The 25,703-nt window shown below is 44.1% G+C and overlaps 1 protein-coding gene across 6 annotated transcripts in view; it reads left to right on the forward strand.

The window, feature by feature from the left end:
- Window positions 1-25,703, forward strand: part of camta1a (calmodulin binding transcription activator 1a) — a 341,465-nt gene that overhangs the window by 278,568 nt on the left and 37,194 nt on the right. For all 6 annotated transcript variants that reach the window (XM_088404271.1, XM_088404279.1, XM_088404262.1 and 3 more), the window contains 2 exons: window positions 5,191-5,262; window positions 25,300-25,453. In XM_088404271.1, coding sequence (XP_088260397.1) covers window positions 5,191-5,262; window positions 25,300-25,453 — 226 coding nt within the window. The remainder of the gene's footprint in view (window positions 1-5,190; window positions 5,263-25,299; window positions 25,454-25,703) is intronic.

Genomic DNA, 25,703 nt, shown 5'->3' on the forward strand with positions numbered 1-25,703 from the left:
TTGAGCCATTCTGTTCCCACAAATTTGAGAGCATGGAATTGTCCAAAATTACTTGGTGTGCTGAAGCGTCAAGAGTTACTGGAACTAAGGGATCTTACTTTGGAAAACTCCATGCTCCCAACTTTTTTAGAACGGTACTTCCTGATCTTGCATGACTGTGTACCAGTGCAGAAAGCATGTTCCATAAAGACGTGCATGAGAGAGTTTTGTGTTCTTTTGGCAACATGTATTGGTCCAAAAAATTAACATCATTATTTTTTTTCCCTGAACCCATAGCCACTTGACCAATGTTCAATCATTCATTCCTCATCAGAATAGAAATGTCTAAATTCCAATGGCTAAGCAACACACTTAACTCACTGCAATAATCTAAAATCTAAACTAAATCTAAAATCTCAAAGTTTAGCGATTTTGACACAATCTTCATTCAGCCGCATTGTTGTAACTATGGAATAGTTTCGTTTTTTTTTCTCTCTCTCTTTATATCCATATTGCTTACTTTACGTAGAATCACACATTGCTTTGATTGTGGTCAACGTTAGACTGAGGTGCTTTTTGCACACATTTGTTGTGGGAAATGAAAAATAGCCCTCACAGCTAAGATCATGTGTGCTTTGTTGTACTGTAGTTAGCTGCAGAGACCAAAAATTAGCTAGAGCAAGCCTTGGTTGGCTGATGACACGTGTATATACCCATCATTTTGAACATGGCAGATTTCAGTGGTTGTTTTCTTGGGTGGAGTCGGACCAATGCGCTTGAGTCTCGACCTTCGCAACTGGCCATCTTATTCCAGCTTATGGACTGCCACATGATAGGCCTTTGCAAGAAGTGAAGTGTAGTTTGAAATAGGAATAGGAGTATTAAGCTGAAAAACAACTACACATTCAAATGTTCTATTAACAAAAATACGTAAATTCAGATCTGATCCCTGCAGTTTATTATTTTTATTATTTTTTATTTTTTTTAATGACAGCAGTGAAAGCGACACCATTGCTATATTTAGACACTGGTCTCCATACTTCCTGTGTAGGTATTTCAACATAAATGAGTCTTACAAATGTTTACAAAACAATAATTGTATTCCATCACAAAATATCCATACTTAGAAATGAGTTGCAAACGTGTCACTTGTGTCTTGAATATTCCAAAACTCCACTGCAGGCACATGTGAGCCTGCTCAGCGGTAGCATGTAACTGTGTGAAGTAATGTGACATTACAGTGGCTAAACTGTTAGGAGTGGGAGGCAGCGCTTGCTCGTTGCCAACTTGCCGTAATGGATGGCAGAACTATAGGAGTGGGAGGAGGCCCACATCCTATTTGGGACAGCTTTAATGGATGTGAGCAAAGTAAAAAGTAAGACAGGGGGGAATTTAACCACTCAGACCTCAAATGACCATTCAAAATTCTGGAAAACAATCAAAACATTACAAAACAAATCACCAACTGCACTCCCACAAAGGTTGAAACAAAATGGCACCTTCACTTGTGATAGCCGCAAAGTGTCCAACCTGTTCTATTATCACTTCAAAAATGCCGGTCATATCTTTGATCATTTTCAGGCCATCAACAATGTTACTCTCCCTTCAAACTCTGTACCTGCAGCAACAACAGCTGTACCAAACCCTGACCTTCATCTTGTCCCTTTCTCAACATCTGAAGTTTTGCATTCCCTAAAGGCTTTAGATGTTAAGAAATCGGCAGGGCCTAATTGTCTTGACCCATTTTTTTCTCCAATTATCTGCTACAATTATTGCTCTGACTGATATCTTCAATGTATCTATCTCTCCCCAGAAAAATTTACCCTATTGTGGAAACAATCACGGGTCACACCCTTGCTGAAATCAGGAGACCCCTCTGATTTGAACAATTACAGACCAATTTCTAATCCCTCAAGTCTTGCAAAATTATTTGAGTCATCCTTAACCCACTACAATCTGGGTTTAGACCTAGGCATAGCACATATAGACTAGCATATCCCAATACCCTGGCAAAATTGGATCCTATTTATCATTCTGCTCTGAGATTTATAACAAATTCATCCTTCAGAACCCACCATTGCACCCTATATTCCCTCACAGGACTGTCATCCCTCAACAACGGAAGACATAACACTGGTGTCACATGACTTATAAAGCTGCTACTTGTACCCTTCCACAATACACATTCACTGCTGTAAGTTTATTAAGGTTCATTCTACTTTAAACCTCAGATCTAACAGCTGGCTGCGTTTTGAGGTTCCCACTATTAGGACTGAGATAGGGAGAAAAAGTCTGCCTTATCTTGGTCCTTGGGCATGGAACGATTTGCAAGCCCACTAGAAACTCAGCTCTCCCATGCCTTTTGCTCATTTTTAACATGCTGTCTCCAAACTCCTTGTTGCTAGTTGTTGTTGCAAATAATTTACTGAATTGCTGCTGTTATTAATCATTTTTGTTTTTTCCTTATTATTTTCTTTCTTTTCTTTTCTTATACGCTCCTCCTTCCCTCCCCTCTGAACATTTGTCAAATTCTGGTTTCTGTAAACTCTTCTCCAGGACATCCTTGCAAAAGAGATGTAAATCTCAATGGATTTCTTGCTGGGTAAATAAAGGTAAAAAAAATTAAAAAATGACGTCACACCCAGTTTGGCAGTACTTGAAATTACTATCAAAAGACACAGAAGACAAACAATGTAGCAATGTATTTGTTGTGTAGGCATGTAAGGTGTTCTTCACTTTGTGCCATTTTTTGTGTCTATGAAGTGCTGCTCTAGAGTAGGATAATTAATCAGGTGGTCTAGCCTAACAAGTGGTTATTCACACTGACTTACTCTGCAGGCCTTGCTTTCCTATTGTATTGTTTGAGCGTTAACAAGATGAGACAAAACACTCAGCGGTATCTGTTCATCACAGGCTCCTGCAAGCTTTGATTCTCCAATGTCCGCACCTCCTAACACACGGTCCAACTCATTGCTTTTACCTCCTACCGCTCCTTATCTTCAGTGTGCCCAGAAAATCTCCCTGCATTTATGTAGCATCTATTGCTGCTTAGTCAATCTCAGTATCAATGTGGTGTCAGTACTGATTTGTGCCAGGTGTATGTGTGCACATCTGTTAGAGGGGAGTTTGCAGTCTTAAATCAGATAGAAAATTTGAATGTATCCTCAACGCTCCTCATCCCTATCCCTTTTGGGCACTGTGCAGAATGAGCACTTTGAATGAGCGGACATTAGACATGGCTGCTATATTGCTATATAGCAGCCAAAACAATCAGCATTTCATCGGTCTACATCCAAAATCTCCTATACAAGCGGCCCAGTCCAGACTCTCCTCTTCTCTATTATGTATTTTCTGTCCCACTCTGTTTCCTCCATATAGTGAATGTAAAAAAGGGATTTTGAATGTACAGATATCAAATTTCATTATTTTGAACTTCAAATACATAGTGTAATATTTCATTGACTTTATTAGGGTTACTTCTCACAATCCTTTATTTTGTATTTGTTTTAGTCAAATGCAGTCAGTTCTCATTGCTGAGGTTGAAATTGTGTCACTTGACCCAGTGTCTACTAACAAGTCATAGTAAAAAATTCAACAATTCCTATTCCTATTGCATATCACTATTATTATTATTATTATTATGATAATTATTATTATTCATCCATTTTTTGTAACTGCTTGTCCTCATAAGGGTCACGGGGTTGCTGGTGCACATCCCAGCGGTCTTTGGCAGTAGGTATAGGGTGCACCCTGAACTGCTTGCCAGTTAATCACAGGGCGTTATTATTATTATCAGTCTGCCTCTGATTTTTTTCCTTTTCCTTGGGTTCTGTAGTTTCTTAAAGCTATAGTTTTGTTTTGTTCTTTAAGCCAATGAGAGGTACAAGATGGGGGCCAGAGAGGATTCTTTTTTCACAGATTAATTTGACCATTCAGAACTGCCAAGTTCATACGAACGGTTTTAACATGATTGCCGTTTTTGAAACGGGAAAAGCCTCTTTGAGGTATTTTGCAAACGCTTGCTTCCTTGTTGCTCTGAATTCTACATACATAGGGTGCTTAAATTTTCAGGTTTTTTTTTAATACAACTTTCTTTATTTGAAAGACATCGTACAGAACAAATCACAGGGTCAAAGATCACATATACAAGTCATGCCCCCAGAGTTTTTGCTTTTTTCCCCCTCAAAAACCTGTTAACGTACATCATAGCCCTAACTCCAAAGTTGGGTCTAGCAGCTATCAAACGAGTCAAGCAAGTAAGAAGTCGTTGAAAACAGATCAGGAAAGACAACAACAGGATATTGAATTGTATTAACATATGAACAAAAGGATAAATAAGAGTAATACTTAATAAGTTACAGCAAATACAAGATTGAATGAAAAATGGAAATATATGAAAGAAAAATAATAGTTTGAAAAAACGGAGATAAATAAACAAATTAGGATATGCCTGTGCTCCCAAATTGTGCCTTCATACATTGTATTTCTATCTAAATTGTACCTCTCTTTATCTTACTTGTTTAATTAGTCATTGAGAATTACGCTCTCTGTATCTCTCCTAAAAAGTGCGTCATCTGTAATTTTTTAATGTTAAATAAAATCCCTGGATGCTTATGATTACAAACAAGCTGGTGGAGACTCTTCCATTCCTCTGGTTCACCTGGAAGCCAGGGCCACGGGTCTGCCTGAGAAGAATGAAACATGTCAGTGTTTTGGGAGGATAACTACGTCTTTGCTCTGGTTTTTGGCTGTTTTCGCCTCTGCTGCCTGCTGTTGAAAAGCATCTCCTGGCCCCTCTGCCAGATACAGAGAGGCGTTATCAACACTGCCTAGCTCACTTCACAGTAACGAGCCCCCAGGCACAGTATTATCTGTTTACGATAAGGATATTAATAATACTGTAGTTTAGTTACGTGCTTGGGATGCCCCGCGGGGTGATGGCGTAAGGAGGGCCTTAATCATTCTGTCAGAGGCTCTTTCCAAGCAGGACAGGATAAGATTGGATTTCAAGGAAGGTAGGCGGCATATTGGGACACTATGGAGGCGTTCCCAAGTTAACACCATCCCACTCCTTCCTGCGGGTCACGAATAACAAAAGCTTGACCGTCTGCCTTCAAGTCCTCGATCAAAGTGGCATGTGCTAATTGTTTGTTAGTGTAATGGGCATTCCCCCGTATGTCTGACACCTTTGTCTGTCTCTCCTTCTTTCAGTGTCTATACGGCTGCTACGTCCACTCGTCCATCATCCCCACCTTCCACCGCAGGTGCTACTGGCTGCTCCAGGTAAGAGCTCATCTTCTCCACTCCCTTCTTTGAACACGAAGGAGCTGGCGTCAGTGTCGGTTTAACCTCAAACTTTTCTTTGTTTGCATCAGCGTATTGCTTCCTCGCCTTACTTCATTCCATCGTTTCTATTCGCTTATCTTCCGAGTCGTTCTCTTCTCTGATGGCATTGCACATCCACACCATGCAGTGTGGGATGAGTCCCCGTCCGCTAAAAGCTTTGCCATCATCCTCGCCTAACTGTGTTTCTAAAATATAAGGGAAGAGCTTCCCTGCGCCACTGAGTTTGCTTACAGAGGGTCATTAAGTCTGCAGGCTTAGTGGTCCATCTCATCACTCTCTTAAGCCAGGCTCGCTGTCTTCTAGCTCTTCCACCGTTTTGTGGCCATATCTTTGCACTGGAATACATTTATTTGGATTGATAGGTTGTAACTTTTCCTTAAAGCACGAGTCAATTCACCAACGCTCTAGCAATAGGCTTGTTTTTTTTTTTTTTAACCCACTATAACAATAACCAGATTGTATTGATTGTGTACAAAACAGTCAACAAGGGAACTGTTAAACTTTGTTTTTGCCAATTATGAGTCGTGAAGAGTGAGACTCCCACATCTCTTTCCCACCAGCATCTTCTCCTATTCAACAAATGTGTTTACATCCAATTTTTTAGGTTCAGTGGCTGCCTTCCAAAAAACCTTCCAAACATCTCCGTCGTTCGAGCCACATGAAGCTGCTGACTGACATTCAGAGCCAATGTGTCAGACTCTCAAATCTCTGCTCTGCCGCTTTTTTCACCCTTCTCCAGTTTATGCCACATCTCAGTGTGTACCATTAGCTGTGTCCATATGTGATTTGCAGGCAGTAGTCTGTCAACAGGCGGGCAGCAAGGAGACTGGAGCTCCCAAAGCGGCGAATTGGAAAGGTCACCAGTGAGTGAAAAATGCAAATATTCAACCATCCAGCGGCCACATTCACAGAGAGGCACGGATCAAAATATATTCCATTACACAGCAAAGTTGGGGAGGGGACGCAGAGGACAGAGGGGAATGCCTGCCAATGGAGTGAGATGGACACAACTTTTAAAAAGTTTAAAAATAACCGAAATAGAGGCAGAAATGCAAAGCAATAAAAAACAAACTGCAAAGCAGTGAGTGAATGTGGATGGAACCGCGTGTACATGATGAAGAAACTAGCGGGAAAGTTAGTGAAAGGTTTTTCAGGGATAGACTTTGTGGGCGCGTGCCTTTTTATCCACTCTTTATTGAGTGGGCCAGGTAAAGACTGGGTAATGAGCCTGGGGACGCAAGTGCAGAGCTTCATCTGCACGGGTGGTCTTCTCTCACTCTATGCATTTTATTTCGTGCTTTTCACCTCCCAATTTACTCCTCCCCATGCCATCAGACATTTTAGTCTAAAATGTCAGCCTTGACGACGGAATAGATTTCTTTTGTCATCACCGCAGTAATCGGAGGTCGCAGGCAAGCACTTAAATGTGACTTAATGGAGTTTGATGTTGTCATGACACATGCAACTTTGAAGTAAATGGACTTTCACTTATATAGCGCTTTTCTACCCTGGGTACTCAAAACGCTTTACGCTAACTAGTCATTTACCCACTGATAACGCGGCATCAGGAGCGGCTGGGGGCTCAGTGTCTTGCGCAAGGACACTTGGACACGGTCCTGACGGTCGGGGGATCGAACCCACTGCCTCTCAGCTGGGAAACCACCACTCTACCACGGAGCCATGCCGCCCCAAAGCAGCTCGGTATCGACCATCAGAATGCATCACTTGGTACTTGCAGGCATTATTGACATTTTTACATTGCGGTAAACATTTCACAGTCATAAAAATTTGAAGAATTCAAATTCAAGAAACGGTCATAAACGCTGATGAAATGGCTCGTTACAATTTTGCTAAACTAACCGATCAAATGGATATTAGTAAATTAATATCGCACACATTAAGTTGTTACTCACCTCGTCCCTTTTGCATCCTTAAAAATATATTAAATGACTTGATGAAATGAAATAACAGCTGTTTTATCAGTCAATTATCTATTTTGGCATTTTGAATTGCACACAGTCGACTGCAATTATCAGCAGAAATCATTACAGCGATTTAAAATTGCTCTCATGTGGACAAAAGCAAGTGTTATCACAAGAGTTTAAAGGGAAACTGAGATGAGAAAAAAACACTTTATTCTGTTTGAACTGGGATATGTTCCAGCAAAATGAGTCTCCTTGCACTGCACTGATTATGATACCTCATAAATTTTATGGCGATGTTTGTGCAGAGTCGCACATTATAGGTGGGCTACAATGAAAGAGCCAGTGGAAAAGGCATTTGAGGCTTACCTGGATGAGTTGCAATGACACTTTTGCGGGCGCCCATTGACACAAGAAATCGTGCCGTGACACTGATTGATTCCCTCCCCTCACGTCTCCCTCTTTTGTTTAGAGCTAATCGAATGTAATTCCACGCTTGCACCCTTCCATCAAATAAGACAGCGCCGTTTGCACTGGCTGGCGGGGGCACAGAGGTGCGGATAATTATGATATTAATACGGAGAGGGTCTTAGGGGGAACTTCATTTGTCCTGCTGCCTGCCTGTGACTCAGAGAGGGGTCAATAGCTTCTCCTGCCTTTCCCGCTTTAGAGAGAAGAGAGGGATGAGATAATGAAATGACTTCCAAGGCAGGAGGGAACGCTGACGACCTTGTTTCTTCCCAGCTATCGCTTCCTCCCTCGTACCTTTCTCAGCTCAGGCCACGGTGCTCCGGTCTCTCATGAATACATTATTAATATAAATCAGTATTCGCTGCAGTTCCATTTTTCCTATGACATTACTCCCCATGACTATAATGACTTTGGAACCACTTGAACCAGTGTTATGTCAAAAAATTAGTCCTCACCATTGTCCCTGTGATCATTTCAGCACTGTTAGACAGTATTCAGTCTTTTCATTTATGTATTAACTCAAAGGTCACATAATTGGCGAGGAAGCAGGATAACTGATGGAGGCTTGACGGCGAGGACTCTTCTGAAGCAGTTGAAGTTCTCCTTTTCCCGGTCTTCTTGATATATTTATTATTGTTTCACCCGGCCAATCCGGGTTAACACCGAGCAAAGTCAGATTTGTCCCCTCTTTCACGCTGTTTTAAGATGATAGAAATGAGAAATGTTTTATCGCGAGGCTCCATCAAGCACACCTACGAGCAAGAAGATTGTGGCAGCCGTGGGCTCGTTGCTGACATGCCTGAAGACTTAAGTCGGACAGATGCATTCTTTATATGTATGAGAATTCTGTATTCCTTCAGCTCAGTTTAGCTGCCGCCGCTCTCAGTGTTGGGAGACAAGTGCCGGACGGGCAGGCTCAGGTGAGTGTGATGACAGAGAAAGACTGTCAGTTCCAGATTACTCACATCAGATATGTCCAAACGATGCAAGGCTACATAATGAATATTTCACAGATATAAATCATGGATGAGCTCCGGGACCCGTTGAGTTGATTTCAGTGAGAGGGTTGCGAGGTAGGAAAACCTGGCAAGGTGTTGACTGGCTGTCTGCAACCTCGGGGCAAACGAGCACTAGAAACATAATTGCCTTTAGCGATGCAGGCTGTTGTTTGTATCAGATGGAAATGCACTTCAACACAGAATGAGATCAGATCTAGCGCACATCAGTTTGATTCCAGTGCCTGACTATCGTTCATGACAGTATTGGCAAGGAAAAGCATGAAGTGCCTGTTTACAGAAGGTACACGACATGCGTACAGGGATATTTCAGTTATGGAAAACACCTTTTAAAATGATCGGTTATTTTTGCGTTTTTCGACATCTGTCTCTTGCTCGGCGTCCGATCTTACGGCTACACGACTCTCGGTACAACAACTTCTTCATTGGCACATTGCAGCATTCGTCCATCCGTTGTCCTATAACTCTTTCCATCCCGTTTTGCACATCGTGTGCAGTCGCAAAAACTGCCTCTGTCTTTCAAAGGTTTGCTCCACCCTGATGTGTTTTTTCCTCTAGTCTGCAAGGCACTCTGCGGCCCAAAGCGGCAATGCCGAGGCTCCTGACCTCCAAACAAATTGAAGGTTATTCGGTTGCTTAATTAATAGCCCCCACTGGAGCCATTTCTCCAAAAACAATGAGCGAGGGATGATCCGTTCCTCGGTGCTTGCGACCTTTTCTCCACTGCCGTCGCTGAGCCCACCAGCACAGCCAATTATCACAAATCCCCCGCCGCATTTGTCTTGCCATTTCCACATTGCGACCAAAGAGGCGTGCGTGGCCCTGGTCGGCCCCAACTCAAACCTGCGTGAGCCGAGATGGAGAAGCGAAGGCCCACAACAGGTATGGGCTTCTTAAATAATTCAGTTATCCTGAAAGGTTAAGGCTCGGCCAGCGAGGTGAATTGACATTCATCTTGCGCCGCAATCGCACAACCCGCTTTCTGAGGGCGTCGCCATCGACTTGTTTACATTTTGTACCTTCCGAGACTCTTATTGACGTCAATATTTTACATGTCAATCTACCACTCCTGTTGTTATTTCAGTGGGCAGCCCAGAACAGTAAATAACTGATCGCGCTGATACTGCAAGCTCTCGCTGCGTAAATGTTCCCATCAAGCGGTACACTGCAGTTCAGCTTGCCACTGTACAATTTACAAAGACCAATCACTGATGCTAATTGTCTTTTCTCTGCGTGGAGAATAGGCAAAATGGCTGTGTCAGCTACGCAATATATTTTTGCAGAAGGTCCAATCAACCTGTGCGCATCCAGCGCTTGCTTGTCCTTACAACAATCATTTCTGATTGGAAGTTAACCTGCCCCATATTCATAGAGTACGTACGTTTGGGATCAAAAGACATTTTTTTCTGGTGTTGCGCTGTTGTGCTTTCTGGGGTGCCTTGGCTTAATAAGGTTGGGAGGCACTAATTCAAAGCGTTAGAAGGGGCAAAACATGATACTGGGTGCCTTGTTGCTGTTCTTTTGCACATTGGAGCGGCCAAAATAAAGACTGGGCCGTAACAAACTGTGACCCTTCTTTGATGGTGCACTTTTATGAAATCCTGTCATGTGTTTTTAATCAAAATAGCACACAAACTGTGATCAGCCCATCCAGTTTGTGTTCATTTCCTGTGACTTGTGTGTTCCAAAGCAGAGGAGATCAGTGGCTCCAAACTTGGTCAGTGTGCTCCTCTGTGCCAATCTCTGTGGCCCCTTTCATGTCAAACTGCAGATTGCCCGTGTCACCGTGTAGGCTCGGGCGTGATGACAGAAGCGTGCAAGCGTCGCCTCACTTCCCAGAGAACACTGGTCACAGCTAATGACCAGAACTGTCCGATTTGTCCTGCCCTGATTGCTCCTCTGAGCTCCAATTAGCTGTGGATGAGGGCTGACAGTGTGGCACGATCACATGGATGTGTCATGGCGGGAAAGATAAGACAGCCGAGGGAGAGTGGTTACAAGGGAGAAGAGGGGGTGGAGAGCGGCCATGAGTCAGGATGGAAGCTGCCACTCATTTACTATGCATTCAAGTGTCATATCCATCTCAATTTGCTTTGAACTGCCAAGCACTCCTCAACATGCAACGAATCAGCTCTGAATGCAATTTCTATAATTGTCAATTTATATTGTTGAAATCTAAGGATGCTATCTGGTCTTATATCTCAGCGGTAGAAGGTTTTAAGTTCTCCTTGCGCAAAAGATATCAGACCAATTTGCCAGTGGAAGTGGATAGAGAGGTCCCATTTGACTCAGTGGTGTTTAATTAAGAATGAAAACAATGCAATCTGTTTCCCCTGTTTGTCACAATGCGGTTGGGCCGTTCCATTTAGACTCACATGTATTTTATTTTTTTTTTGGTTTTCCATCAAATCTATGCCACATTTCCCCCGCCTCAGGATTTCATCTGCAAGATTTTTTTTTTCCCCTCCTCGCTCAGCGGAGGGTAGTGAAGAAATAACTACAGGGGCACGTCGAGCCTTCAGTGCCAAACCAGACATTTTTGAGTCCCTTTTTTCATCTGGGTAGATGTCATACTGAACACACAATAGCCTTCAATTTGTTGTCTTTGCTCTTCTTTTTCGTTTGCTTCTACGGACATGTCAAAACCAAATCCAAATTTAGAAGACCCAGAGATGGGAATTGTGGAGGTGGAGCACAACAAGGCAAGCGTGGAATCCCGGGAGGATTTTGGAGGATGAGGGATTATTGGCAGAAGATGAAATCAGTGGGTTAAGATGAGATGGAGCAAATGAGTGGTGCAAATCACCAGACTTTAACGAGCTGCCTTATAAATTACAGCAGCAGAAAGTGTGCTTGGATCCGGATGGGATGCTGAAATGCACAGGAAGCACACTTGTCGAAACATTATCTACTGCCTTGACCAAATTTTATATAGCTTGCTCCCAAAAATCCCATATTCCCACGGAACGCGTATGAGTATATTTTCTTTGACGTAGCGGAAGTCAGCAGTCAGCCTTTGCTCTCCATGGGCCATTCTCACCATCGTGCAGGCCACAGAAGATTGAAGGGGTTTGTTCTTTTTCTCGCACTCCAACAGGGGAGAGCTAAAAAAAAAAAAAGTTTGTATATAAAAAAACATGGCTACCCTTATGTATCACACCTATTACGAAGCAAAGTAGGGCTGGGGAGTGATTAAAATATATTAAAACTGAGAAAATTTCAGTGAATGAAACAACTGCTGGAATTCCTTAATTGTATCCCTTTGGTCATGTTCAGCAGAGTTCAGAGCAATTCGGCCAAAAGGAAGATGCAGAAACATCCCAAGGAGGGAGATGGACAGATGCAATGATGTGGAGAGATGAGCATCTCTTCTTCTTCTCCTCCTTGGGGGTACATCCAGGTGGGCAGTGAGTGGGAATACTGTATTGTCTTAGCCAGAAGCCCAATACCCGGAGAATGGCTTTCATTGACAGGATTCTAAATATTACATGACTTCCTGATGGCAGTGTGCAGTCTAGGGCACTGTCTGGCCTGGTATTAAGCTGTCTGGATAAATCAGCCTTTTACACAACTTTTTTACCCCCACTGGCCAAAGTACTTCTCACTCCACCCATCTGTCTTATTATCCCTGCTCCTTTTGCTCACAAGATTCTTGTGTACACCATTGTGTGTATGTGGACCGACTCTTCCCTCCTCTGCCGAGGGCCCTAACGTCATATGCAGCCTGGCAGGTGACAAATAGTTTTTTAATTGCTTGCACCAGGAAAATCATTAGTTTCGTCCCTTTCCTTGGTGGGACCGAGCGGGACGTGTGTGTAATCCTAATAGCCACCTTCCTGTTTCTTGCTTCCAGCCTGCTATTTTTAGAAAGGGGTATTCTCGTTGCATCACACATCATATGCATACAGTACGCAAAGAGTGGACTAAATGGTCCAGGGATGCTTCTGTGAGCCTGGGAAAAAGGAGGTCGAGAGTTTTTATTTTCCATTCTTCAGTGCGCTTGCTTTTCCCAGTCGACATGACCATGCTATTTCTCTATGCGTTTTTGTTTGGGTGTGAAACATTTGTGTATGGTGTGCACTGGTATAGCACTTCACTGTCAGATGAAGTCATCCAGCGTACGGAACAACCTGCAAACTCCAGCTGATTTCAGTTGGGTTTTTGCTTAGCGGTGAGATATAGTATTGATTTTCTCTCCTCGGTGCCCTTGCCATCCTTGCGTAGGTATGCACCAGCAGCCATTTACAGAGAGGAACACAAGTAGCGGAGCATGTATAGTAAACGCGACAAGACTGACCCCATTCGTTCCCACTGAAAGTCACCACAGCTCATGGCAAAGAGAAATAGATTTTTTTTAAATTATTATTATTATTATTATTATGTGTTTGTTACCAGCCATATGATTGAACCCAACACAAGGGCTCCTGTATTCATTTTAACACCACGGTTCTTATTGTGTTTGTCATATACAGTGGTGCAGAAATGCACTGCGTCATACTGAGAGCGCTTTCCTGTACAGTATTTTACTGCTCTCAGCTAAATAAAACGCCTCTCGGGGTGATGCAGTAGATTTCTACACCCAAGTACAACCGCTCTACTGCATCTTGTTAAATTACTGCTCATAATAAACCAAACGTGTTCTGTGTCTCTCGGCCCATCCTGTTTGTGGGATTGTGTGGCTTTATGGTTGTAATTGTGTCTTAGTGGACAATAGAGGGCACTGGCGTTGATTGTTAGTTTTTTGTTGTTTTTTTTCCCCAATATTTCTTGGCTTGATTTCCGGGGGGGGGGGGGGGGGGGTCAAAGACTTTGCAAAGCCATGTTCCCCACGCCCCAAATCGTCCCCAATTCCACTTTACTCTCCAGTCCTTCACCCACCCCTTACAACACCACAGTAAAATTTAATCCAGAAACATGTTTGTTGGCATCCAGCAGTGTTTTGAGTCTCATCACACAAAATGTTTCATCGATAAATATTTATTGCTAAATAACCATCATCTGTCCCTTACGAAGACACTAGGATGCATGTCCTTTTTGTAAATTTTGCGAACTCCCGTAGTTTATTCAATAATGAACCTTCGGCAGCCACTGCATTGTATGTTATTGTCAGAGTCCTTCTATGTTTATTTCACAGTTTGTTGTTACATCCCACATTATGATCCTAAGCGTTCCAAAACACCGCTTGTCAATGAATGTGTGACCGAGGCTGGCAGCGCTGAACCAGGGAAGACCTCATCTCTTTCCAGATGTATCCCTCTAGATTTGTTCCACTAAGTAGTGCCATGGTGTTGATGTTAGAGAGGCTCGGAGTGGCAAGCGCGGCAGCGGTGCAGCGTATGTGTGCCTCGTCCGAGCCAATGGGGCTTGGCACGGCGCGGCGGCATATGTTCATAGCCTGGCTTCCTATTTTCTTCTCCTCTTGCTTTCCAACTCGCACTTGATAAACCTTAATTTCCCTCCAACCTTCTTCCCCTTTCCTTTCCACCTTCTTTTTGCTTGAGGACAGAGATCAACGTGTATTGGGGTCCTGTGAGGACAAGCCATCTTGTCTTAATCATTCATGTACACTCTTTTTGGTCATATTGGCCTCTGGCACAGGAGAAAATTCAGCGTCATGTACAGTATGTTGTCGCTGTGAGGGGCTCTCAAATTCTTTTTTTTCCTCATTCATTTATGTCCTTCCAACATTCGGATGCTAGAACCTTGGGCCGTCCCTGCCCCACATTAACTCTGGCCGGCGTTCATACATATCCCACATTTCTCCTGATCCCTCTCTTTGCATGCCGCCTTTCTTGTGCCGCGCAAATGGTTATCTTTGTCCCATGTAGCCTGATCCAGCTGTTGCAGGCTTTCGCACCGCCTCTCTCACTGCCTGCTCTTCCTCCCTGCCTCTTGGACCGGTAAATGCATGCTCATTTGCAAGTTAGATAAATCCTTTGAATGTATTATTGATGCAAACAAATTAGCCTGTAGGCCCTAGACAATACCTAATGGAGCCTTGGCTTATGGGTGAGGTAGTTTCCAGTGAGGGCACTGTCGGTGTTCGGCAATTGATGCCTGCTCCTCTGCCCTGTAATTATTTCTCCGACAAATTATTCCGCTCTTCTGATGCCGTTTGGGATTTAAAGTTAATGCCGTCTGTGTTATTCCGACTCAGCCACATTCATTAGTTTATTAAAGAAATAAAAGACAGGCAATTAGATAACTGGGATGAAGCCCCTGAAACGAGGGGAAGTGTCATTATTCAAGTTTATGCATGCTGTTCCTTATTCTCCAGGGTTTTATGTTGGTTTTGGAGAATGTTTTCTTATCTTGCCGCATGCAGACACATGCATTCATTTTTTCGCTTTCTGCATTTACATGAACACCAATATTTTGATGAAAGAAGCACTGGCACTAAAGCCTCATGTTTGAGATTCTGAACTTTATTGACTTCTGCATTGGTTAGTAAAGTAAATAAGAGGAGAGTGAAAGTCACATTCTGCTTAGTGTAATGGTTGTTCATCAGTTGGTATGTGTCAAAGACAAGATGAATGCAGAAGAGAACACCAACCTGTGGACCGATGGAAATTACATCAACGTGCGTCCTGAATCATTGCTCTGCGCATTTTAACAGGATTTGTATAGATTGTATAAGAAACCTGTGAAAAAATCTCAATTTAAATGTAGGTGTATTAAAATGAGGTCAGCAGATAGATGCCTATAACGGAAGAAAAAAATGATACTATGAGATGAAGGCCTCATGCAGCGTTGTGATCCGAGAAAGTTAGCACGAGCAGTGTAAAGGTCAAGAAGAAACAATCCAGAAAGTGGAGATGAGAGGAAAGAGGACGACTGTACTGTCCTCTGTGATTAGGACCCTTCATTGATCAGACAAAGGAGGGGAAGGTTGGCCAAGAGGGGGAGGGCGTGGACAGGTCCCGGGGGCTCGGGCCTCCCATCTCACAGGTTTTTGTAACTTCTTCAACCGCTAGTTGGTATCTGCTGTCTTCAGCTACATCAAAGGACTTTGTCTGTACGTATTGTAGACGTCATACTGTATACATGCATACACACACACACACACACACACACACACACACACGCCTCTTCATGTATGTGCACACATACACACGTTCCTGTTATGTGATAACATCACATTCAACTTTGTTTCTCTGTCAACTCTGAGCACCGTAGTGGCAATGATGAGAATTTCTTTCAGTTACAAAACACGTCTTGTACTGGTACTTGTAGTGTAAAAACAGGAGGATTCTCTCAACCAAAGTTGCTGCACCACCAATATTGAATGAATAGTTTCCCTTTTGCAAACACCATGAGGATGAAAACGCACTTCTGGACTGTGTCGCTCACGTTCAACTGCAGTGACGTGTCCAACGATATCCGATGTTGGTCCACAATTGCTGGGTTACATCCTCGGCCATGCCGTCACAACGCCATGTAACTGTATTTGTTGACGGATCAGCTTCGGTTGACAATAACATTTCAGCCCTGTTTTGAAAGTTCTTCAACAAAGCATCTGCTGCTTCAACAAAAAGGCCCCTTTGACCATTTCTCTTTCTCAGAATGACTTTTAGATCTTAACAATGGCGTGACTGATCCGGGACGATGCTGTGGTGGTGAATTTTGCTTTAGAAGAATGTTTGGGGGAAATTTACGGTATGAATGTTTTTTTTCAATTACAAAACATTGTGAGATGCGGCTCAGTGACACAGTGTCTAGCATATCCGCCTCACAGTTCAGGGGTCCAAGTTCAAATCCACCTCTCTCCGGCCTTCCTGTGTGGGGTTTGCATCATCTCCCCAAATCCGTGTGGGTTCTCTCCCGGCACTCTGGCTTCCTCCCACACTCCAAAAACATGCATGACAGGTGCATTGGATATACTAACGTGTCCTTAGATGTGATTTGGTACGTAGTTCGTGAGTTCTTTGCTCTAAGTGTCCTGCAGTTGGCTGGCATCCAGTGCAGGGTGGTCCCTACCTACCTCCTGTGGTAGGCACCAGCAAGCCTGCGACCCTTGTGAGGATAAGTGGCAATAGAAAATGGATGAACATCATGAGATAAACATTGGCAGTAACTTGCATGCTGACATGCTTGTTACTAATGTGATGATGCACACTTGTACTGCTAATGCAAGTAGCTCAGCCCCATTGTTTGCACATGTGCGTGACCTAACGTCAGAAAAATTCCAACTCCTTGACAGTCTGCCCAATATGTCAATCAAGGATGACTCACGACTGGGGTTCTTTTTTTTTCTTTTTATATTGACTCTCGGCTGAGTTTTTTTTACATTTAGCGCAATGCCATGCGGCCTACCAATACTACCTCAGCGGTTGACCAGTCGACTGCTGTTGATGCGTTGAGCGTCAAGGGCTCATTTCATTGCTTTCCTCCGAAACTCACATCAGTGTGAACATTATGTTTGAATGTAACAGCGAAAACAGTCCATACTGTGAGTCAATCATGTGCACAGTTGTCGAGTAGAGAGAATTACGAAAGGTCTGAAAGAATCATTCAAACGCCATCGAAGTCTGTCACACGCCAGACTGACTTGAAAGATGCGCTGTTGTCAAGAAAAACAAATAAAGACACAAAGACATTTTCTTTTGACCTTCTTCACTGATGATTGGAATAGGCTATTTGTGCCATTGACTGTATGTTAGTACGCCATCACTCCATCGTAACCGCTTACACGCTTAAGGCTCACAGGCTTGCTGGAGTCTATCGCAGCAGGCAATTCTGTAGGTGGGGCGCACCCTGAATTGGTTGCCAGCAGCAGCAGGGCACACAAAACAGACAAGCAACCATCCTCACAAACACACATTTTAGAGTGTTCGCTACACCTACCATTTATGGTATTGCAAATTATTACTTTTATCAATGTATGGTCATGGTTTTCCGTCTCACTAATATCCCAAATGTTCTTCCCCTTCTTTTTTCTACCAGCTGGTTGAGGCACCCCAGTTGTTCTAAGCCACCTCCCCCAAAAAAGCACAAACTGATTATTGCTGCTTTTTACACACACAATGTTAATGATGGGACCATCTATTACGTTTGACTAGTAAACACAGCATGTTGCCGACTTAGTCATTACGCTGCGCTTGTGTTAATAAATTCTGTCCTTTCAAACACCTCACGTACACACGCAGTCCTTGGGCGTGCTTTTCAGCCGACTCCAAGCTTTGTCAATCTTGTTTGCCTCTCCATCAAAACCAATCTCAGTTGTACTGTAGCTGCGGCTTAACCGCTAACTGTCCATCGGCCCAACCCGATAGACGGCAGCTGGAGAGGGCGTGCCCTATTGTCAGTCTGTATTTGGACTTGGCTCTGACCTGTTTTAGGAGTGACCTCAAACAGAGGTCAAACAGAGTCAGCGCAAACACATAGCTGTGCCCCTCTTGACGATTTTTCTACATGCACACACCCACACATATAGTGTACCCGTTGAGAGTCTGGTTTTGTCTTTAAATGATGCATTATTCATGAGGAGACGCGTTCCTCTCAGCGAGACACCTTCAACAATTTTGAGACGTGGTGCGCTTAACGGCTTAATGTAGTTGCCGCAGTTTGTGTCTCCTCTGGCTGATTAAAACGGCACTCCAGGCCTTGCGGTGCTCTGCCTCACAACGGATTAGGCGTTATAAGAAACATGGCTTCCAGAGGAGTTGATTAATATTTCCACAAATTTACCTGACACATTCGGATTTGACCCTCTTGCAAAATACATTTTGTTGCTTTTAAGGGAGTTGAAAGTGATGCCTTTTGTCATTTTCAGTTTTTTTTTTCATTCTTCACTTTTTGTCTCTTTTGTAATATATCACGTACAACTTTTGCTGTGTGTGCGTGTTTGTGTGCGCGCACGTGCGCGCGTACGTGCGGGCGTGCGTGCATGCAATAGAAGAACAGCCAGCAAAGTGCCAACTCAGCACCTGGGCTTTAATGATTAATACCATATTGATGGTCTCAATTAATTTCCTATTACACTAGCAGGAGACTGCACTCGCTCTGTCTCTGTCACAGTCTCACGCTTGTATTGGGACTCCTCTTTGTGGCAGCTGCTGGATGGAGATAGTCTGCTTTTTTGCCACCTCTCAGCAACACAATTTTGCAGAGCGATGTACCAAATGTGCACTTACAAACGCAAAGTATCTTAGGCAAACATACATGCATACTGTTACACGCCGACTCGCTGCTTGCATTTCACACGCTTGCTCGTGGATAAATAGAGAAAATGTAATGCCATCGTGTTCTTGAATCATTTTATAAGGGACTTTGTAGCAATGATGTTAAAAAAAAAAAACTCAGAGACCTTGAGATTTTGCTCGTCCTCTTTGTACAGTGTTGCAATTTTACAACCCCCTGCTCACCTGATCCTGTACCTTTTTCTCTTTTTCGCAACTAGTGGAAACACAGCATAGCATTTTAAATGGAAACCTATGCTTTGACTCTTGCATAACCACATCGCCTGCAGCACCTCTTCGTATTTGGAATAACCATGTCTTTGGTGCTGATATATTCCCGCAATGATCTCTCTCCAAGCTGTGATTTGACAAGCTGTTCGCATGACCTTAATTGTCAGTGAACCTGCTCGGCGAATCAATTGATAGGCAATCCTGCCCCCATAGAGAGGCGGAGGAAATGCGCCGTTTGTCAATCGCTTCATCAGATTTCAGGTGCTACCTTTCTTTCTCTCTCTCTCTCTCTCTCTCTCTCTCTCTCTCTCTCTCTCTCACTCTCTCTCTCTCTCTCTCTCTCTCTCTCTCCCCCTCCCTCCCTCTCTTCATTATCTGCCCATAAGCTATTCATGACGTCTTATCTCTGGATACTTCTTAGTTCACCCTATAAAGCCTTCCATCTTTCTGTAGTATATATAGTAACATACAGTATATACAGACCCGGCCAAAAGCTGTAAATGCATTGTTTCGTAAACTCACTCTTTCATTTAGTTCGCACTCATCTCCAGTGTCTTTTTTAAATGCTTTTTCATGTGGAACATACCACATGTTGCTAGGATACCAATATTGTTAATGTTTTTTCTTTATACCCTGGATCTGACATTGGACACCAATTTGAATGGTGTTGCGTGTGCTTGTAAGACGTTTTTTGAAACTGAGCTCTCGTATTCATTCCAGTTTTAATGATGAACTCCGCACTATCAGACAGAGCAGCTCAAATGCGTTCAGGCCAATGCTGCTTGTGTGTGTGCGTGCATGTGTGTGTGTGTGTGTGTGTGTGTGTGTGTGTGCGTCTGCATATTTGTGCACTCGTGTGTGTGTTTGTGTGTGTGTTTTGCGTACACCTTTTTACATACTTTATTTGCATTTTTGCTTAAATAGGTGTCTTTTCTACTGCAAGCTCAGTAGGTTTTTGTTGACGCTCACAATCGGTGTATTCTATTGTTGTTCAGTGGGCCATTGCAGAGCTAGATAATGGTCGAGTTGGACACATACCAGTCCTCACTGTGACTTCTTGTTTAGAAATGCACCGGCACATCTCTCTCTCGCCTCTGGCAGCTCCTATGAAGTCCTTATTCGCCCACAGACACAGGCGGAGGCACATAGATAGCGCACCGTGTCAACTGGCACGAAGAGAAAGACGCCGTGCGCAAACAAATCAGACCTGCTGCTGATATGAACAGTGATGAAGTAGAAAGGCATGGCATTAGCTGTGTTTTTCAGCTACAAATGAATCGCGCCATTCCCTGGGAGAACGAGATGGAAATGAGCGAACAGGCGGGAGGAAAAGAAAAAACCCGGGGGGAGAAAGAGGTTATTGTGAGGCTAAGACAAAAGGGAAGAGGAAAAGAGAGGCCCGTGATGAGAGAGAGCACATGGTGAAAATCCTCACAGTGTTTGAGAGGGCTCTGTAACTCCCTTCCCCTTCTTTTGTTCCAGTGTGACTCGGTGTCACCTGGCTGTCCGGTGAATATTAGGATCAGCGCCATGGGCACAGCCAAGGCCATTATAACGCCAGCTTGGGTTCCTGATGGTCTTTTCTCAGCCTGCCCCCGAGCAGCGGGACCACCGCAGCTAACGGAGAGTGTGCTCTGTGAGCTTCCTCCAAATACTAAGTAGGCTGTAAACTGGAAGATGACTTTTAGCAGTTAGGGAAACTTGAATGCTTCACTGCCCGGCTTCACGCCTGACTTAGCGCCTACCTGCTTGGCATCAAGCATGGTGCTCCTCCCTATTCAAGCTCTGAAAGCTGGCCTTTTGCACTTTTATTCCAAGGTTTGTAGGGGCTTGGCAGAGTGATGCACAGCACAAATAAAATGTTTCAAAGCGGGGGAGGAGCCACTCGCAGAAATAGGGGACCACTCTCTCACAGACACACCAAGAAAAGCAAAATGCACTCACATATCTGCACAAACACACACATACACACACTCACACACAGCATTTCATTGCCCCACTCAGAGTGAAGCAGTTCTGCCCCTCTAAGCTGAGTTATTTAAAGCCCCGCTCTCAACTCCATCGAAGTGATTATGTGCTCCTGAATTAAACATCACAGGCCCCAGCCCCTGGCTTCCTCTGAAACACGCTCAAACATGCTGGCCTCTTCCTGTTCCTCAAAAGTTCCTCTGTGTGCCTTTTCCATCTTCTCGCCACTACACAAAGTAGTGGAGATAGAGAGGTAGAGTCTGACTGTCTCCTAAATCAGGATCACCTACCGTGCCATCTGCTCTGATATTCCTCTTTGAGACGTGAGACGGAGGCAATTCAAGTGCAGCCCGGATCGGCTTGCTACCTGCACAGTGCAACATTTCAACAGTAACTAGGGAAACGGGTGGATGTGATTGAGAGCTGAAGCAGCACTCGAGATACCCTAATTAGGCTGAAAGAGCGGGCGGGAATCAAATTCACATTATGGATGACTCCGCTACCCAGACGAGCTTCAGGCTATTTGTTGTCTTGTTTGGAGGGTTTGGCATGAGCTTTTTATTTACGTCTGTGTATGTGTTCATGTGGCTCATGTGTGGCTGTGCGAGGCAAGGCGCTTGCCAGCCACCCCCACGCTCCGCCTGTTGGCAGGGGGCATTTAAGGTTCAAAGCGAAAGCAGGAATTCTCGTCGTGCCATAGAATCACTGAAGCGGTTGACCTTGAAATGTGCTGCAATGATTTTGGACAAGCTGTGAGGGGCGCCGTGTTTAAGTGAGCAACCTTCGTGCCAGAGGCCAGAAGGCTCCCTAATGAGTGGCACCCAGTGACATCCATCACCACGGCACTACTAGGGTGCCTGCCCCCACATAAGGCCGTCATCGTCTCTCATGCAGCAGACCGCAGCAGGCAACATTAAGCACCGCACGGTGACATGCCGCCGCCGCACCAATTCTCAAATGCAAAAATATGCACTTGTACTGGCAGTCGCACTCACTCGACGTTCATTGTGCTCATTCTGCACGCATATTGATGTGTATCTGCCAAGCAACCTACAGACAAGTGCCTCCAGACACTCATTCACAGTCTATTTATAATCCAGTGTAGGCGGCCCAAAACATAGAAAGGTGACAATTTACCACAAAGGGACACATGCACCTCACCCCCGAATTATTGCCTTGATGCCGCGTGCCTTTGGGAAAACAATTGATTGCTCCCGTTTTTTGGTACTTTCTTCGTTGAAAGGAATATCCCAGAAGCCTTGGAGTTCAAAGCTCCTGCGAACACCTTTCCTCCTTTGCCTGTTTTTCTTCATTCCGCCTTCGAGTTAAAAGAACCATGTTTGCGCTGCTGTTTCCTCCTGTTTGACAGGCTTTGAAGCCCCAATTCTTTCTCTTTGTTGGCTATTTTATCAGAAAGGAGCAAGTTTTCCCCCATTCCTTCCTCCCAGTTTGTCTGTATTCCATGAAGCGACCCATCGCAATTAAGATCCTTTTATGGTAATGCCGTTCTTATCATATGGCTTCTCAAAGCAAAAGCCCACACGGCAGTTGAAAATTCCTTATTTATATGTCATAGCTAGGTATTCCTGTCTTGTCCTTTTGACTTTTAGTGCATCCATGTCTCAAACCAAGCTTGTGTTTCACCACTCTGGCTTTTTTAGCTGTCGCAAGTTGTGGGAGGTTGCGTTGAGGTGGGGTCACAGAGGCTTTAATGAGACAGCGACATTACTTCACCGGCTTCAGCTAACAGATTGTACTCTTCTTGTTGCTTGCACACTCAGATTCAGTCCCAAGTAGAAGGTCATTTTATCCATCTCCATCTAACTTTGTCCACATCCTTGGCTTCATTAGCTAAACTTTCTCATTTCTGTGCTCTTCCTTTCCCTTTTTCTTTGTCTGGTGGAGTAGAACAAGGTTTGTGACCTCAGGACAATGTAGGCAGCCACTGATAGATTGCACGAGGCTGCCTGGAAGTGCGTGGGTGCCGGAGAAAACATGTTGCCTGGCTACAACGTCACCTTCATTCACCGGTTGCGATGGCGATATCTTGCGTGTGTCTGCTTGCAAAGTGTGCCTGCTTGCAAGGTGTGCTTGTTATTGCACATCAACCTTTTTCATACTCATCCCTCATACACTTAAATGAATGAATGGGGGGAGGGGGGGGGCGTCTTCTGTGTGTTAGATTTTTGTGAAGATCGTCCCCCGCCCACTCAGCAGGTCTCGTGCCCCCGTGGCTGACTCCCCAAGACTCTTCTTGCAATTAGCTGAACATCTATCCATCTGTTCTATGGAGATGCAATAAACATGAACGCTAACATTGTCTGGAGACGTCTTACACTCACACATACATTTGCGTAATCAGAGGGCTTAATGGTCGGCACGCATGTTCGCAGTTCTCATCACAAAGCCATGTGTTTATTTTTAGACTTAAATCATCAAGTTCTACAAACATGTACATTAAGACACGCACCCCACATGCATCTAAGCATTCCCTTCCACAGCTGAGGTGAAGCTAGAGAGCAACCCTCTGGGAGGTGAAAAAAAAGAAATGAACAACAACCAAAAGACCACATTATACAATTAATCAATAACTTAATGAGATCTCACTTTCTCTGAAAAGGAGTGTCTTGTGGGAAAAAAAAAAAAAATCCCTCAGCCTTTTCCTAAGCTTTTGTCGAGGTTGTGAAATTGCATGGTGAAAAAGGAAAGCAGGCGGTAGGAAATTAAATTAAATCACCATCTTGATAGATTTATGTGGCACTTTACATTTTTATTGAGTTGATTTCTCTCTTCTTTTCTTTGAGGGATAACTGTGCTTGAGTTTTGCTCATCATAGCAAGTGTCAAATTGCGGGTAAACTTGCACTCTTGCCATACAAGAGATTTCAAATAATGTGTGTACACTTTACAGGAATTTGAATGAGCTGTAAATTCACCATGTTGTCACCCTCACATCCGGTGTGCGTGTAGGTGCGCGTGTGTGTTTGTGTAGGTGTGCGTGTGTAGGTGTGCGTGTGTGTGCGTTGCACCCTTTCTGCATTCCCGAGTAAAAATGGAGGACAAGGCTTTGCCGTTGGCACAGCTGGTGGTGCCATCTGGGGGCATGGCTCACCACCCTGTGCCATCTGCATCCAAACAGGGCCGCCGCCATTGTATTGTGTCCATATCAATGACAGGAGACAAGCAAAGCAGGGAGATAGCGCTCGGCAAAGTGCTGACGTGAGGTCATCAGCGAGGGTGGCAGTTGTTTGTACGTTTGGGGTTCTTTTTCCACAAAAGTAATTGTTTTTCTGGGCCTGCTCGCCCTCAGCAGTACCCCCGTCTGATGAAAGGGGAGAAAGCGAGACGGAGCAGGGGTGTCTGGTCCCCTGATTAATGGTATACACAGTGAGAGGGCGCACACAGCTACTGTAGCCGTGCTTTGATTTATTTGCCACTTAGTCCTGATGAAGCTTCAACCTGCAGTCGCACACACATGTTGTCGTTGCATTTTTCTCTATCAGTCTTTTTGCTGTTTTTCGATTCTTGTGTCTTGTTTAGCTGCGAGTGCCTGCATGCTTCTAATTATTGATGTATTCCTCATTATTTTATTTGTTTCCCCTCTGCACACCTTTTTACATGTGGCTGTAGTTGACGTGAAGTGTAGTGTAGATTCAATTTTTGTAGAGTAATGCATTTTATAATGAATTGCAAGAATCAGATAAACTCATGTTGATTAAATCGATTTCCGAAACTTGGCAGTCAACTTACATTATAGAAGAAAGCCAGTACGAAAAGGCATGCTGCAGAGGTTTTAGTCTGAATTTAATTTTGAGCATAATGTATCAACATGTGGGAGGGCTTGATAAAATGTCATGAATATGTTACATGAGCACACAAACACCAATACCGTACACCCATGCATGAGGACAGGTGCAGACAGACGCATCCAAACACATGCCGAGGCAGAGACATACGGATGAGATTATTGCAGATTTGCTTTTGTATGCTTTGTTGTTTAACTGTGCGCCGTTTCTAGTTTGACTTCTCATTAACCAGCTGGCGCCTTTCAAACTGGTGAAAGCACTCACAGCTGAGTCGCGACGTCCATGTGTCACTTGCACTCCTTGCTGCAGCATCCTTAAGAGCATCGAGCATGTTCGCCGTGCAGCTGACACCGCGCATAATCTCATCTCTGTTCTCCCCACAGAATCCTGACATTGTGCTCGTCCACTATTTGAATGTGCCAGCCATTGAGGATTGTGGGAAACCATGCGGTCCAATCCTGTGTTCCATCAATACAGACAAGAAGGAGTGGGCCAAATGGACTAAGGAGGAACTGATCGGCCAGCTCAAACCTATGTGTGAGTGCTTCGCTATGCATTCAGAAATGTATATTTTTAGCTTTAAATATCAAATCCTCTGCCCTGAAATGATCTTTACATGCCTGAGAGAGATTTATTTGGTCTGCCGAGCCAGTGTCTGCTCCTATTAGCTGATTGCTACTATACTAAGTGCCCTCAGTCAGAGAGCATCTCTGGCCACTAGTCAGTTCCTTCTTGGATGAGTGTGCGCTCTTCCTGGAGCCGTTTGCAAGTTGTGGGTCAAAAGACA

This window comes from Hippichthys cyanospilos, chromosome 2, assembly GCF_059441005.1.
Source record: "Hippichthys cyanospilos isolate Australia breed blue-spotted pipefish chromosome 2, RoL_Hcya_1.0, whole genome shotgun sequence".
NCBI lineage: Eukaryota > Metazoa > Chordata > Actinopteri > Syngnathiformes > Syngnathidae > Hippichthys > Hippichthys cyanospilos.